We start from the raw sequence: 15,325 nt of genomic DNA, 5'->3' as shown, positions 1-15,325 counted from the left end.
TCCTTTGCGAACTTCAAATCCAACGTTCAAATTGCTAGACATTGTTGTTCAAGCAAAAATTAACCTATTTTCAAATTCTTGCCTAACCTTTCTAAAAGTTTCTCTGGTTAAGCGTCTGCACTCAGCAGTGATCCTGTTTTTGAAGTCTTGGACACCAGTGGGACGTGTTTTAAAAACTGATAAACCTTGCCGGCCACTCAATTGATCCTCTTTTACCGATCCAGTGATCCGGGTAGTGTGCATATAGCCATTGTCGCACAGGAAGAGCATAATGTGCAGGAGTTGTTGAAAGTAAAACATTATTTTATTTATTTTCAGCAAGATGAAGCTCCTCCAAATTATGTTCTTCCGTGCGACAATGGCTAGATGCACAGCTCGTTGAGCGAACTTGCTGAAGCACACTGTGAGCGAACTCGCTGAAGCACACTGTGAGCGAACTCGCTGACGTACACTGTGAGCGAACTCGCTGACGTACACTGTGAGCGAACTCGCTGAAGCACACTGTGAGCGAGCTCGCTTTCGTACACTGTAGACGAGTTCGCTGAATCACACTGTGAGCGAACTCGCTGAAGCACACTTGAGCGAGCTCGCTGACGCACACTGTAGACGATGTTTTTTGTATCATGATACCTCAAAGCTCAATTTGAGCAGTTTTATAACCTTACATTAGATTATTCAAATAGACCCCAAAATTTCAATATGAACATGTTTAAGAATAGCATAGACATCTGTAGAAATAAATTCTACATCTCTTTAAATCTGCCATCGTTTATTGTATGATTGGTTGTATGAGTTAAGCTTACTAATTTAATTGTATACATTTTAATCCAGTTCGTATTAATTTCCGGAATTGACTCATTGATAAGGAAAACTAAATATATTCGTTAGTTCACACTGTACTTCGCTACAAAGTAGATACGAATAGAGATTCTTCACGACGATTATTAAGTAGATGACGAGTACAAATAATGGTAGAAAAAGCTACTTTGTTCCTTTATAGTTTTGAACTCCACATTTTTATCCATTTTTAGAAGTATGCACATTTTCCACACACATGTTGTTCTATATCTAAATTATAATATTATAAAAGTTAATTATCTACCACCTCCTCATAAAATTAGTGGATTTAGTCCTTCTAAACTCAAAAGCTGGTTTGTAACTACACACGATATCAGCCCCTTCTCCACTTTCCACTTAAACAGTTTACTTGTACTAAAACTGTATATAATTGGTGTGTTTGTCGCTGTTGAACGAATATAAATAATAATTGGGGTGGGGGGGGGCGTCTGGAAAGGTCCTAGCTCTACATATTGATTATGACCAGGGAAACCCCTCAAGCTGATACGGTATCAGTGGATTCTTGACCTCAAGATAGCATGACTTCCAGCTCGCTCTTAGACAGTCTGTTGTTGCCGACCGTGTAAGCGTAATCATCTCTGCCTTCTATAAAAAAGACTAAACGAAGAAAAGCACCTTAATAAATTTTTTCATCATGATGGGTGTGTAGTTATTCCTTTACTATTGTACAGTTTTTGAATAATTTGTTTTCCAGAATTTGTTGAGAAGAAAAGCAGCAACTGTTTTTATTTATGAAAATGTGAATTAACATTTAGAGTGCTTTTTACCACTCATAACACATTCATTTCACCAAATAAAGTCGAATTCAAATTGAAAAATTAGTTTGTTTACATTAGAATGTTATGATAAGAACGAAACGTAATAAAGTTTCCTAATTCAAATTAAACTGGCACTAAACAGCTGTTGACAGCTATAATTCAACAAACTTTCTGAAACATCTGTTTACATTTAAATTTTATCAATAACAATAGTAAACAGTGCTTGATCGGTAATGTAATGCAGATAGTAAATAAAACATTAATATATGAATTTTACTCCAGATTGCGCCAGTGACGTATTAAAATCATCTAATGCATTAAATACTGTTATAAAACTAACCTTAATGAACAAAGTTATGAATGTTTTCACATAAGTTACTTTAAACTGGCTTCCTTGACATTATGATATTACATTTTAACAATGGCTTACGGAAAAACAGAGAAATGAATACTAACATACCTTAACGATTCATTCTTGCCCTGGCTACAGTCCAAAAAAACAAGTGTAACGCAAAACTTTAATAACGATTATTTTGGAATGTTGCATAACCTTAATAAGGATTTCCCCCTTATACCGAAAGTACATAAGAAGTAGGTAGGACTTCCCCCTAGGTCGTAATAGGCTTTTCAGTCCTAGCAAACTCAACTATGCCAACAAGATTTTGACCAAAATAGAGTTCCGAGAACTATATAATCGAACGTATGTAGTATTTAAATCGAGGCAATATGGCAAGCTAACCTGTGACATAGTAGGTAAGTGAATATAAACGGTCTTAAGTAGGCACTTTTTAACCGAAGTAGGCATCTCGGTCCTATGTAAGTATATATATTTTTCTTCGTCAGAACAACAAGGCAAACTCTACTATGGTACTGGAAATGTCTTAGACCTTAAATATATGACAAGGACTGGAAATATACGCTTTTTGACCAAAGTAAGTTTCCTAGATCTGTGTGATCCGATAGTTATGTTTTCTTGATCTGGATTACAAGGCAGATTCAGCTGTGGCGTTATGTATATAATTAATTAGTACCAGAAATGCTCCTACACGTGCCAAACATGATATAATAATTAAGTTAAACTCTGATACTATTTACCACGAACTTAAATAATATCTACCTGATGTATGCCTACTTACGTTTTAAAATGTTTGTAGAACCCCCATCATATTACATCATAATTGCTTTTTATAAGGACTTCGGTTCTAAAAATTGCGTGCGAAGCCGCGGGTAACAGCTAGTAATGTTAAAAATGCAAAAGTGACTCTATTTGTTTGTTTTCCTTTCACGGTAAACTATTTAACCGATTGTACTACTGTACATGGACTCTACTAGGGTCCCTGGCATGAATATAATCCCATTTTTATTTAATAATCCCTCCGGGTCTCTAAAGTCGCGAAATATCAATTGACAGAGCCTGTTAAATGTTACCAACTGTTCTGTGTTAACACTGTTTTATTACAGCACAACAATATAATTTATTAATTTAGCTATTATTTAGAATTTTTATATTTAAAGTGTGAAAGCAGAGAGCAAGCTTGATAGTAACAACATTTCTCATTTCGAACTTTTCTGCAACCGTTGTTGAGCGCAGAGTAAATGACTAGACGAGCAATTTAAAAGTTTTAATACAAAAAATGCTTTTAACAGTAAATTTTTAACAAAGTTGAGTAACATCTGTTACCCAACTTGTTACTCAATTGTATATCTATACAATACAAAGTTACACTAAATTTTACTATAAATTTAAAGACCATCTTAGTTCTCTTTTGATATAAATAGGCTTTTCAGACCTGCTTATGTATGTGTGTGTATATAAATATATATATTCTTGATCGAAAACCAAGATAAAAATTAACTATGGAACACAAAATACTAAGACCGGAGTAAATTAAAATGGCCATAAATATACTATTTTGACATATTTTCTTGAACGTGATAACAAGATAATCGTAAAATTGGTGTCGAAATATATCCACTCGAACCAGAAGTACTCATATACGTGCAAAGCCTACGATGATATTACGTGCAAATCCTCGGGTAACAACTGTTTCGGAATAATTTTGTATTATCACTAGTTCCTTATATCTAGTGATTACGTTTCTGTTATTTTTAACTGAAAACTAAATGTACATAAATTTATGTCTGTATGTGCAGTGTTTAATTATAATAATGTTTACAGCTTATAATAGGAACTGATTCAAAGATTCCTGAAAAATGAAGGAATTAATTCGTTGAGCGAGGCAACGAATTAACACTTGTGAAGAACATACGTGGTGAAAATCAAAAGAGCTTAGACTTATTCAATATTTGTTCAGCCATTGCAATAATCTCTGACGAATGTGGACTGTTAAAGGGATATTTTGCTCATTTAAAATACCAGGCAAAAAAAGCATAAACAATAGGTTTTTAATATTTTTCAAAACAAAAAAGTGAGTGGTTTTTATACATTTGAAAAGTGGCTTAGTAATTCTACCTTTCATGACAGGCCCCACTCAGCTTACACTTATACGAAGGAAACAGGAGTTGTCCGTACATTTGCCACCGTTCAGACATACAAAAAAATCAATAACACTACGTTTCGAGATCTGCTATCTGATCTCTTCCTCAGGTATACAGGTATAACTAACCTAACATATAATTAAAAACTAGGTTAAAATAAACCAATCATACCAGAGCGTTGTGACACGCGTAAATCAGGAATCAGAACCACCATGTTGTGTGTAAACTTCACTAACAGTGAATGTAGAGAATATGCACTTAATGCACTTAAAAAAAAAAAAAAAAAAACTAAACACAACAATAATTATTAAAACTGAACTACAGAATACACAGGTCATAATAGGTTGGCATTCGCCGACCAATCACCTACGACAGTCGTTATTTACCCGAAGAAAAGATCAGATTGCAGATCTCGAAACGTAGTGTTACTGATTATTTTGTATCACTTAACGGTGGCAATGTCCGGACAAATCATGTTTCCTTCACAATCCTTCCATCGTCAGAAACAAACTCCATATTACACATAAATGTCATTAAAAACTGTTACAACGCTAAACAAACATAAAGATGATACGATTTTTCGTTCAAAAATATTTTGATAAGCTATCAAAAAGATGTCTAGCTTAATAAACATAACTGGTAATATGTTTATAGCATAACTATTGAGTTTACAAACTTCATATTTACATTTCACTATTTTTAAATTTGTTTCAGTTTTGTTCTTAGTTATATTTCGTATGGTTCGCCTCCATCAAGTATGTCAATTGAATCATTATTTTAACACCAGAGCTCTTGTACCTCATATGCCCACCACTAAGAAACACTAACAATCTTACAATCATTAAAATATTCTATTCTGAGGTATTTAATAAGTTCAGATCCATTAAAAATGTTTTACCTTTAGTTGTAATTTATCTTTTTTTGTTAGCCATGTTTAACAAGTTCAATACAAAATATGCCAAAACAGAAGTGTGCTACAATTTGATACTAACATAAATAGAGCATTTTTTAGTTGAATGATTTTACATATTGTCAATGTTTTTTAATTTATTGCAGTAGGCCTTTCAACGTCATAGAGTCTATAATCTGATTGAAAGGCATAGTGTAATAAATTTAAAATTATTTTCAAATTTGTGGATTTTTTTCACTACAGCAGTAATCACCGATATGGAAGAGCTCCTCCTTCAATAGTTAAGACAAATTACTAATCCTTGTTGCTTAAGATTATTAAACATTCACCACTTTCAAACACTTATAAAGGACACCTTTTATACGGGAACATCCAATTCATCACCTGTAAACATCTCTTTAATAATAGTTACTCAGCTGATGGACAACATGAACATGGGCTTGGTTACCAAGGCAATGACAATACGTAAGCATCGATCATGTGTGGCTCGAGAGACTCCTCTTCAAACTTGCACACAATCCTCTCTCTTGGAGTAGATTATAAATGCTGTTGTCATTAAAGTATAACAATTACATTCCTACTCGTATTATATACAATTTGCACTATCGGTAAGGAAATCCACAACAGTTTCGCGTTCAATTCTAAAACCGAGTACCACAATTCCGATACACCCTGGGGCAGAACTGATCCGCCAAGAGGGCGTAGCCCTGGGCAGATCCCACATCCACCGACAGGTTACGGCTCTTCTTGTTCCAAACGTGGACGCTGTAAGATACGGTCTTCACCATCCTCACGGTCTGGAGACCCAGGGTGGAGTTGAACAGGAGGTGAAGCTGAGAGGTTCTGATGGGGTAGAGGACATGCCTTCGGTATACGGTGAAATCTGTAAAGCAACGGTTTGCAGCGTCTTCAACCTAGGGAAATGCGAAGTAGATAAATATATTAATAAGATCAATTTTCAATAATGAGAAAAGTTGACTGAGATGAGTATTGATGACGGAAGAATGCGGTTGTGTGGGTGAAATAGCAGTCCATAAAGCTGTAATAAGAGAAGTTACAAAATAACAAGTGCATAAAAAATTTCATTACCTGAAGATGGGTTTGTTATATTAATATAACAAACCCATCTTCAAAAATGCCTACTAAATAAGAGTTAGGGATCCACACAAACGGCCTTGTGTACTCTGCTAATGAAAAGGTTTTCGCTGACTACATGCAAGACCAGTTGTCACCACATCGAGACGTGGTTGACCACGAGAGTTGAGGCATTCCAGGAAGAAGTTCCCGACTGTGGACGACGAGGGCGAAGGCCCCCCCCATTACCGCATTACTGAGGAGGATGTCTCCAGGGTCATTCCAGCAGCCATAAACTAACCAGGCTAGTTACTCAGCTGACGGACAACATGAACATGGGCTTGGTTACCAAGGCAGTGACAAAACACGTAAGCATCGATCATGTGTGGCTCGAGAGACTCCTCTTCAAGCTCGCACACAGTCGTCTCTCTTGAAGTATATTACAAATACTTAGCGTCATATATACAAAACCGTCGTTTCGCTGTGTCAGTTTGGTCCCACCATCTCAAGTCTTCGAAAAGTCTTTGGTGGTGTACCACAGATAACATTCCTTAGACCGATTTTATATTTGTGGTACACCAATGCCATCCAGCTGACTCCCAGAATGGACCTCGCACTGTACCACGACAATGCGTTATTCTTCATGCGCTCAGAGCATCTTTGTTAAACGTATATGTTTATGCAGCATCAAATCGAACTCCTGGAACAATGGCTCAAGAAGTGGAGAAACCAAGCCAAATGTGAAGCTATTTGCTACGAGGAAGTGGGGACCAGTGCTTTGTGAGGACCTTCCGCCCTCCAGGGCGAAAGGCAACGGTGGACCACTAAAACTAAATATTTGAGAACAGTATTAAACCACACCCTAATCACCACACCAGCCGCTACAGCAGCACGCATCAACCTGGGGAAAGTCTTCCGTAACGGTCTCTCTGCTAAAGTCTTCATTTCCTTTATCGGAGAAGACTAAGTTGCTGCTGTATAGGGTCATCATTCGTCCATGCCTGCCTGGTAGCCTACAACCTCGACCAGGAAAAGGCTAGAAGCTTTCCAAAAATCCATACTGCGTTTCCTGACCGGATCGCCATGGTACGACAGGAACGTACTGATACTTCGTACCACGGGGTTCACAACTACGTCAAGGATCAAGCTCGTGGGCTCTACTCAGGGGCTGAACAGTCTGAGTGGGGCCAAATCAAGCTTTGGGTTTCCCAATCCAACATCACTAGGCAACATCACTACTTAGGTAATACTGACTCAAAGACTGCCCATCTATCTGACCACGCTCTGTATAGAACTCCCTTCTCCAAGCAAATGTTCGAGTAGTTAGTCATCCTCACCTGCACATAAGCTTGTCTGTCAAGTAGGAGCACTATTTATCCTGCAGTCATCGGGATTATTTCCTAGAAACTGCCCAAAGAGAAGATTAAGATCCCCGTCGACCTGTCTGGAGTATATGGAAATGTTTATGTGAGGTAAATTGTTGGTTTTAAATAAACTAAACTAGTGCTTATCCTCATTGTTTATTTTATACTAAACATAACAAATACGTTTGAAATATTTCAAACTAAACAAAAATATACAAAGCTATAGTTACGTTAAAACCCATAAAAATTAACATAACATTTTATATTCTTTTATACTGAGAACATCTTAATAGGTTTATCGTACCTAACAAATAGCCACTAATTCATAATGGTATTGATAAAACTACATATTGAAGGTCATACCCTAACCCCCGTTACGATATTGTTGACAATTTACCTAACGAAAATGTCCAATTTTAGAGGTTCGTCTCTCACCTGTACTATGACTCACGGCTTTATAGCTCGGAACGTGAGATCCAATCTGCGCTTTGTAAGGATACAACCTAGTTTTACGTGGAAAAGACGATAAATTTCCCTTTAAGAAAGGAACTGCTCTTGAGCCGCGCTGAATTTGGAGCAATGTGGCGGTTATCAACGATTAAATTTCGTATGTAATTAAATTATTTAAAAAATAAAAGCTTTAAATAACTAAAAAAAGATAGTTAGACAAATGGTAAACAAACAAAAAGAGACCGATACTCTGCAGTATTTAGTCGCATTTAGTTTTTAGCTCGTCATGGTCCATGAAACAATATCCTAGAGCTTGTAATCAGAGTTCGGAACCCTATACTCGTATCTATACTAATATACAAAAGTATAATGTTGTTGCTGTGTGTGAAGAATAAGATATATAAACAAGACAAGACTGTATAACTTTTTCAATAAATTTAAAGACTGTTATAAAATCCATATTAGTTGTTTTTTGGCAGAAGTTAGGCTTCTCAGAGCTATGTACCTATGTATAAATATTTTTAAGTCGGGAACAAGACAAAATCAAGTATTGAACAAATAAATTGCAAGGCAATAAATGTGCCAATGTAATCTAGTTTTTCAAGAATTTACGAGCGAAACCGCGGGTAACAACTAGTACTCTGTAATCGCATGTAGCCTCGTTTAACTAAATATATCTCATAATGAAAATGATATAGCATTTTATAAACTGAGAATCATTACTACCTCTTCACTAGTAGTGTAGGTCGATGAGCTCAACCCTCTCTTAAATGCGTACAACGTGTCGTGAGCCCAACAATGTACCTACCTGTAGTACTTTACATTCTCTGATGATAAACGATGTAAGCAACAGCGGACCATTTCTGGCCCATCCATCTTTATCGTAGTGGTAGTTAATGTGGTGTAGTATTATCTGCAACGTCTTGTGAGCACGAGAATGTACCTACCAGTAGTACTTTACATTCTCTGATGATAAATGATGTAAGCAACAGTGGACCATTGCAGGCCCATCCATTTTTATCGTAGTGGTAGTTAACGTGGTGAAGTATACTCTGCAACGTCTCGTGAGCCCCAGAATGCACCTACCTGTAGTACTTTACATTCTCTGATGATAAATTATGTAAGCAACAGTGGACCATTTGCTGGCCCGTCCATCTTTTCGTAGTGGTAGTTAATGTGGTGAAGTATTATCTACAACGTCTTGTGAGCACGAGAATGTACCTACCAGTAGTACTTTACATTCTCTGATGATAAATGATGTAAGCAACAGTGGACCATTGCAGGCCCATCCATTTTTATCGTAGTGGTAGTTAACGTGGTGAAGTATTCTCTGCAACGTCTCGTGAGCCCGAGAATGTACCTACCTGTAGCATTTTACATTCTCTGATGATAAATGATGTAAGCAACAGCGGACCATTTCTGGCCCATCCATCTTTATCGTAGTAGTAGTTAATGTGATGAAGTATTATCTGCAATGTCTCGTGAGCCCGAGAATGTACCTACCTGTAGTACTTTACATTCTCTGATGATAAATGATGTAAGCAGCAGCGGACCATTACTGGCCCATCTATCTTTATCGTAGTAGTAATTAATGTGGTGTAGTAATGTCTGCAACGTCTTGTGAGCCTTGAATGTACCTACCTGTAGTTCTTTTCATTCTCTGATGATAAATGGTGTGTAAGCAGCAGCGGACCATTACTTGCCCATACATCTTTATCGTAGTAGTAGTTAATGTGATGAAGTATTATCTGCAATGTCTCGTGAGCCCGAGAATGTACCTACCTGTAGTACTTTACATTCTCTGATGATAAATGATGTAAGCAACAGCGGACCATTGCTGGCCCGGTCATCTTTTCGTAGTGGTAGTTAATGGGGTGAAGTATTCTCTGCAACGTCTCGTGAGCCCGAGAATGTACCTACCTGTAGCATTTTACATTCTCTGATGATAAATGATGTAAGCAACAGTGGACCATTGCTGGCCCATCCATCTTTTCGTAGTGGTAGTTAATGTGGTGAAGGTATTATCTGCAACGTCTCGTGAGCCCGAGAATGTACCTACCTGTAGCATTTTACATTCTCTGATGATAAATGATGTAAGCAACAGTGGACCATTGCTGGCCCATCCATCTTTATCGTAGTGGTAGTTAATGTGGTGAAGTATTATCTGCAACGTCTCGTGAGCCCGAGAATGCACCTACCTGTAGTACTTTACATTCTCTGATGATAAATTATGTAAGCAACAGTGGACCATTGCTGGCCCATCCATCTTTTCGTAGTGGTAGTTAATGTGGTGAGGTATTATCTGCAACGTCTTGTGAGCCCGAGAATGTACCTACCTGTAGTACTTTACATTCTCTGATGATAAATGATGTAAGCAACAGTGGACCATTGCTGGCCCATCCATTTTTATCGTAGTGGTAGTTAATGAGGTGAAGTATTCTCTGCAACGTTTCGTGAGCCCGAGAATGTACCTACCTGTAGCATTTTACATTCTCTGATGATAAATGATGTAAGCAACAGTGGACCATTGCTGGCCCATCCATCTTTATCGTAGTGGTAGTTAATGTGGTGAAGTATTATCTGCAACGTCTCGTGAGCCCGAGAATGCACGTACCTGTAGTACTTTACATTCTCTGATGATAAATTATGTAAGCAACAGTGGACCATTGCTGGCCCATCCATCTTTTCGTAGTGGTAGTTAATGTGGTGAGGTATTATCTGCAACGTCTTGTGAGCCCGAGAATGTACCTACCTGTAGTACTTTACATTCTCTGATGATAAATGATGTAAGCAACAGTGGACCATTGCTGGCCCATCCATTTTTATCGTAGTGGTAGTTAATGAGGTGAAGTATTCTCTGCAACGTCTCGTGAGCCCGAGAATGTACCTACCTGTAGCATTTTACATTCTCTGATGATAAATGATGTAAGCAACAGTGGACCATTGCTGGCCCATCCATCTTTATCGTAGTGGTAGTTAATGTGGTGAAGTATTCTCTGCAACGTCTCGTGAGCCCGAGAATGTACCTACCTGTAGCACTTTACATTCTCTGATGATAAATGATGTAAGCAACAGTGGACCATTGCTGGCCCATCCATCTTTATCGTAGTGGTAGTTAATGTGGTGAAGTATTCTCTGCAACATGCCGTGAGCTGAACCCACGTGCTTGAAGTTCATCACTCCGGTACCAATTACCCACTCACTTTCTGCACCAACCCAGTTGCTCCTCAGTCTCTTGAGAGATCTGAAACCTGTGATAATAGCAGTCATTTGTTTGGCAAAGTCTGTTTATTTAAGGAAAGTATTTTCAATCATTGCTGATGATGTAATGGTGTAAATATAAACGAATCTGTATGCAATATTTGATCAGACTGTGACATAAAGATTTTGTTTTAAAATATATCGTCAATTATCGTACAAAATAAATAACCATATCAGATAAAGATCAAGTTAAAACTTCCAGATAACAGTTGGTACCTCCAAACAACCAGAAGAGAGCTTACAGTTCTTCTGTCACAGTAAGATCTTGCAGATCGGCTAAGGGATCTGCGCGCCTTTTCCAAGAAGATTGGGCTTTCTCTAGGAGCCCTTGCTCCGGTATTCTCGTGATCCAAGAGGCAAGAACTGGAATATTTACTGATTTATTCAGTTTTCTCCTGGTTATATTCAAATAAAAAGTTTTCCGATGGTTCAGTTCTTTCTAATCACTGAATGGCAGTGCGTACGTGACGTAAATGTTTTGTGGATGGCTAGTAGAGCCTCCGCCGCGCGCTCAGATCCCTTGGCCTATCTGCACAACAGATAATAAAGTGAATTAAATATAATTATTTAATCTTACAATTTTACAATCTTTCAATCTTACAGTTAAATATAAATCTATGAACCAAACCTAGCTAAATAGCTAAATTCAGGATAAAATAAAATTACCTCAGTGTAACAATGTCCAGGTCAAAGTAGGTACCTCCGAATTTCCAGAGCAAAGTAAATCTGATAACATCACTGGAATGTTCTACAGGGTAGGAAGAGCTCTCCAGCAACTTCTTTTCGTACAGCTGCTGGACAGGAGAGCCGTTGAACAATTGGGTGTTGTTGAGCTTTACCAAGTGCACGTTAGGGTAGCTGAACAGCTGGTCCACGAAGTGAGGGGAGTGGTGGAGGAAGTCGTCATCTAGAGGACAGGAGTGGAAGACATATATGTCGCGGTCGGGGTTGGTGAGGGCTGTGGACTCTATGGCGCAGCTCTGTCGTGCGGACAACACAAATCCCTTATTGTGGACGTATCCCTCCAATGTCTTCTCTGTAGAACACCTGGTTTCCACGAAGAAAATGTTCCTAAAAGTCTTTGTTATATCTTCCATGTTTACAAACAGAATTCTCTTTGGTTTGTATGCAGTAAAAGAGTTGCTGAAGTTAGGTCCCTCTACTTCTGCACTATTGAAGGATCCAATCTCAGGTTGAAAACGTCCATTCTCAAAAGTGAAATTTTCATTGATTCGGTTGAAGTCTGACAGTTCGTTTTTTTGTGGTCAAAGCATGGCCGAAATTCTGCAAGGGTACTACACTGGTTAGTATATAACTAATGTATAACTCGCAAAATATGAAAACAATACACACTGACAATACAGCGACGTACAGCACGGATGTCTTGCTCATGTTCCTTTTCACCAGCATCCTCCAAGCTACAGTGGTTGATTACTCTGTAACATAAGAAAATAATAATTAATTAAACATTGATTGGGTGAGACCTTTGGTTGTCTTAATTGCACAGGGAACAATTCATTCATGTGAAAGAAGGTATATTCGTTTTCCTGGCGGTTCGGGTATCACGGATATACCCGATTTGAGTTGGACCTCACCTTGCTGGATTTACCATACTGTCTACTTGTATGAGGTCCGGGGAGTAATTTCAGTTAGAGGTCCGACGCTAGGGCTGAGGCACGTAACTTTGGTTGTTACCGATTAAATACTCACTACCGAAGCTATTTGAGTCTCTTAACTCTACGCAGACCAGTCCAAGCGCTCACTTTTTGATTCCTTAATATATAGCATTGGGTGAGTTAACTCTTGTGTAACAGCTGTTGTTCTGCAATATTTTTTATTTGAGTTCTAAAACTGAACTTTGAAGATGTTATTAAGACATTGGTTTTCAAAGTAATGGCTTCTTTTTAACAAACTGATCCATTATTACATCCATTCCTCCATTTAAATACTCTACCTACAAACATAAATAACCTGGTACAAAATACAACTGAATCAAAGATTTAATAATTTTAATTTTGTTACAAAATGTTTATGAATCTAAAACTTGTGCAATGTTGGTGTAGTATGGCTGAAAAATATTAAATATAAATCCGGAAATTAAAGGTTAAATTCCGGATTGTTCAATTGTGTCAATGAACATTGAGTATTGGTCGCTCAACCCTAGTAGAGCGTATTTTAGACGAAATCAGTTTTTTTACTTATACTGAGTAAAGGGTATGGTGAAAGAAATATTGTTTTGTTACAAAGGGCACTTTTTCTCTGTTAGAATAATTGTTTTATATTCTTCTTACTATCACAGTGTTTTACAGGTTTCGTCCGTGTGTGCTTGTGCATGCGTCATAAAATGTATAAAAAAATGACAACACTGCAATAGAAAGAGTGACATACTCCATACAAACCTTATATGTGGTAAGGTTGTATTATATTTATTATTGTTCGAAATAATAGAAAATCCTAAACTGACTAAATTTGAACTACTTTAAAATGCGTTAATGGTGAAATACACTGTATACTTAATAAGAAGAGAAGATTTTTGCCCCATTTCGGTGCTATCGGTTTATTAAATGGCTTATTAGTGTAATCAAACAAGAATGTAGGTGATTCTTAAGCAACTTTAGAGTGATGAATGTCACCTTGACGTTTACTTTGGCATTCGTTATAATACTATGTTGTCCCCAAAATCAATCCATTATTATTATTGACGTGACAACGTCTTAAATTAGGTTGCGGCTCGGAGTCACTCATGAAAAAGTGTAACGCCCGGTAACGTTACGATGCCCGTCCAGTGGGTCCGCCGCACCGCACGGGATAAAGCAGATAACTGTGGGTCCGCCGCACGGGATAAAGCAGATAACTATGTTTATTCGTGAAAATGTGGAGTGCTTAGATTCGTCATTTACAACAACTACAACAATAAAGGTAAATAATTGTACACTGATATTTCATTATCGTAAACTATGATTGATTGATTAATTGTTAGATTGACACAAAAGTTGAGAAACTGAGTTTATAGGTTATGTCATACTATTGACAAATGTTGATAGTGTTAAGTAAATTATTAGTTTAAATCACTCTGCAATCAATCGTAATTCAGTCGATTGAGAAGAAACAGCGCGTATTGCTAGTCAAAAATTTAAAATAACAAATTATAACCTCTAACCTGTCATAACAGTGCGACCAAACAAACGAACTAAACCGACCAATCACCGCGCGCGAAGTTAGAATTTAACTGTGTTTAGCAAGAATTTCAAATTCCAATTTTAGTAAATGTTTTATTCAACTTTACCATTTACAATAACAAATTTTAATTAATTTCAAATTATGTACAATGTTTTAGTAAACAAAATATATTTCTATAGTTAAAATTTGTGCAATTCTTATTTTCATTCAATTCCTTGTTCCTATTGTGCAATTTAATAATATTCATATCAATAAATATTCTACCGAGAAAAAGACGTTTTCACATAAAATCTTCGCCCATAAAACCGACTTTACAGGCAACCATAATTTTTTTTTTTTAATCTATAGTTGGTAAGTATATTTAAAAAATGACTGTCAACATTATATAAGACAATTCCGAATGTAACAATTTTGGATTCTTGCTGTTTCCTTACAATAATGTAACAATTAAATGTTTAATTGTAACTGTTATTTATTTGTTTTAGTTGTTTATTATGAGAGAAGAATCAAAATCCAAATCTGTGGAACTGTGCATTCCGATGGCCAGTACTAGTACTACCGTTGATGGAACTCAGTGCAACACTATCGAATTCTGTTGACAGATAATACTTACTAACCTCATTTAGACATCAAGGTTAAGATAACCTTATCACACTTCAAAAAGAAATATCACTTAATCTTTCGGTACTTTGGTATTTTCCGGAGCCCACTGTTAACAGGGAACCTAAACAATCTACATTATTAAAAAGCGTGGTACTTTGGTATTATACCTCCTTTAGTTTTGGAAGATTCTTTTACAGAGGACCTAGAAAAACTAAATTATTTAAAATTGTCTAGAAAACTAAAATTATTAGAACATAACAAAGCTGCCATGTTAATCGGGAATATGTGCTCCCCAGTTCATGTTGAACAGGTTTAAAAAGAAGGCTCCCTGACTATTTATGCTATTTACAAGAGTTCACCTCATGTTC

The 15,325-nt window shown here is 37.0% G+C and overlaps 1 protein-coding gene across 1 annotated transcript; it reads right to left on the bottom strand.

Annotated features, from left to right (window-relative positions):
- Window positions 1–4,998: 4,998 nt before the first annotated feature.
- Window positions 4,999–12,599, bottom strand: LOC124360036 (lactosylceramide 4-alpha-galactosyltransferase-like). The gene is made up of 3 exons (XM_046813286.1): window positions 11,841–12,599; window positions 10,944–11,157; window positions 4,999–5,939 (listed from the first exon to the last, which is right to left on the bottom strand). Exons 1-3 carry the CDS (start codon window positions 12,269–12,271, stop codon window positions 5,667–5,669), a joined length of 918 nt encoding a protein of 305 aa, XP_046669242.1. The 5' UTR covers window positions 12,272–12,599; the 3' UTR covers window positions 4,999–5,666.
- Window positions 12,600–15,325: the final 2,726 nt, after the last annotated feature.

This window comes from Homalodisca vitripennis, chromosome 4 (assembly GCF_021130785.1).
Source record: "Homalodisca vitripennis isolate AUS2020 chromosome 4, UT_GWSS_2.1, whole genome shotgun sequence".
Classification (NCBI taxonomy): Eukaryota; Metazoa; Arthropoda; class Insecta; order Hemiptera; family Cicadellidae; genus Homalodisca; species Homalodisca vitripennis.
Note: the sequence above shows the minus strand (reverse complement) of the source record. Positions and strands in the feature narration are given on the sequence as shown.

What these genes read in the sequence shown, in the direction of transcription:
- LOC124360036 (XM_046813286.1), bottom strand. Translation starts at nt 12,271, where the DNA reads ATGGAAGATATAACAAAGACTTTTAGGAACATTTTCTTCGTGGAAACC. An exon ending in CTGGACATTGTTACACTGAG is followed by an intron (nt 11,158 to 11,840) that starts GTAATTTTATTT and finishes CACAGGTTTCAG; the next exon opens with ATCTCTCAAGAGACTGAGGA. An exon ending in GAGAATGTAAAGTGCTACAG is followed by an intron (nt 5,940 to 10,943) that starts GTAGGTACATTC and finishes GCATTTCCCTAG; the next exon opens with GTTGAAGACGCTGCAAACCG.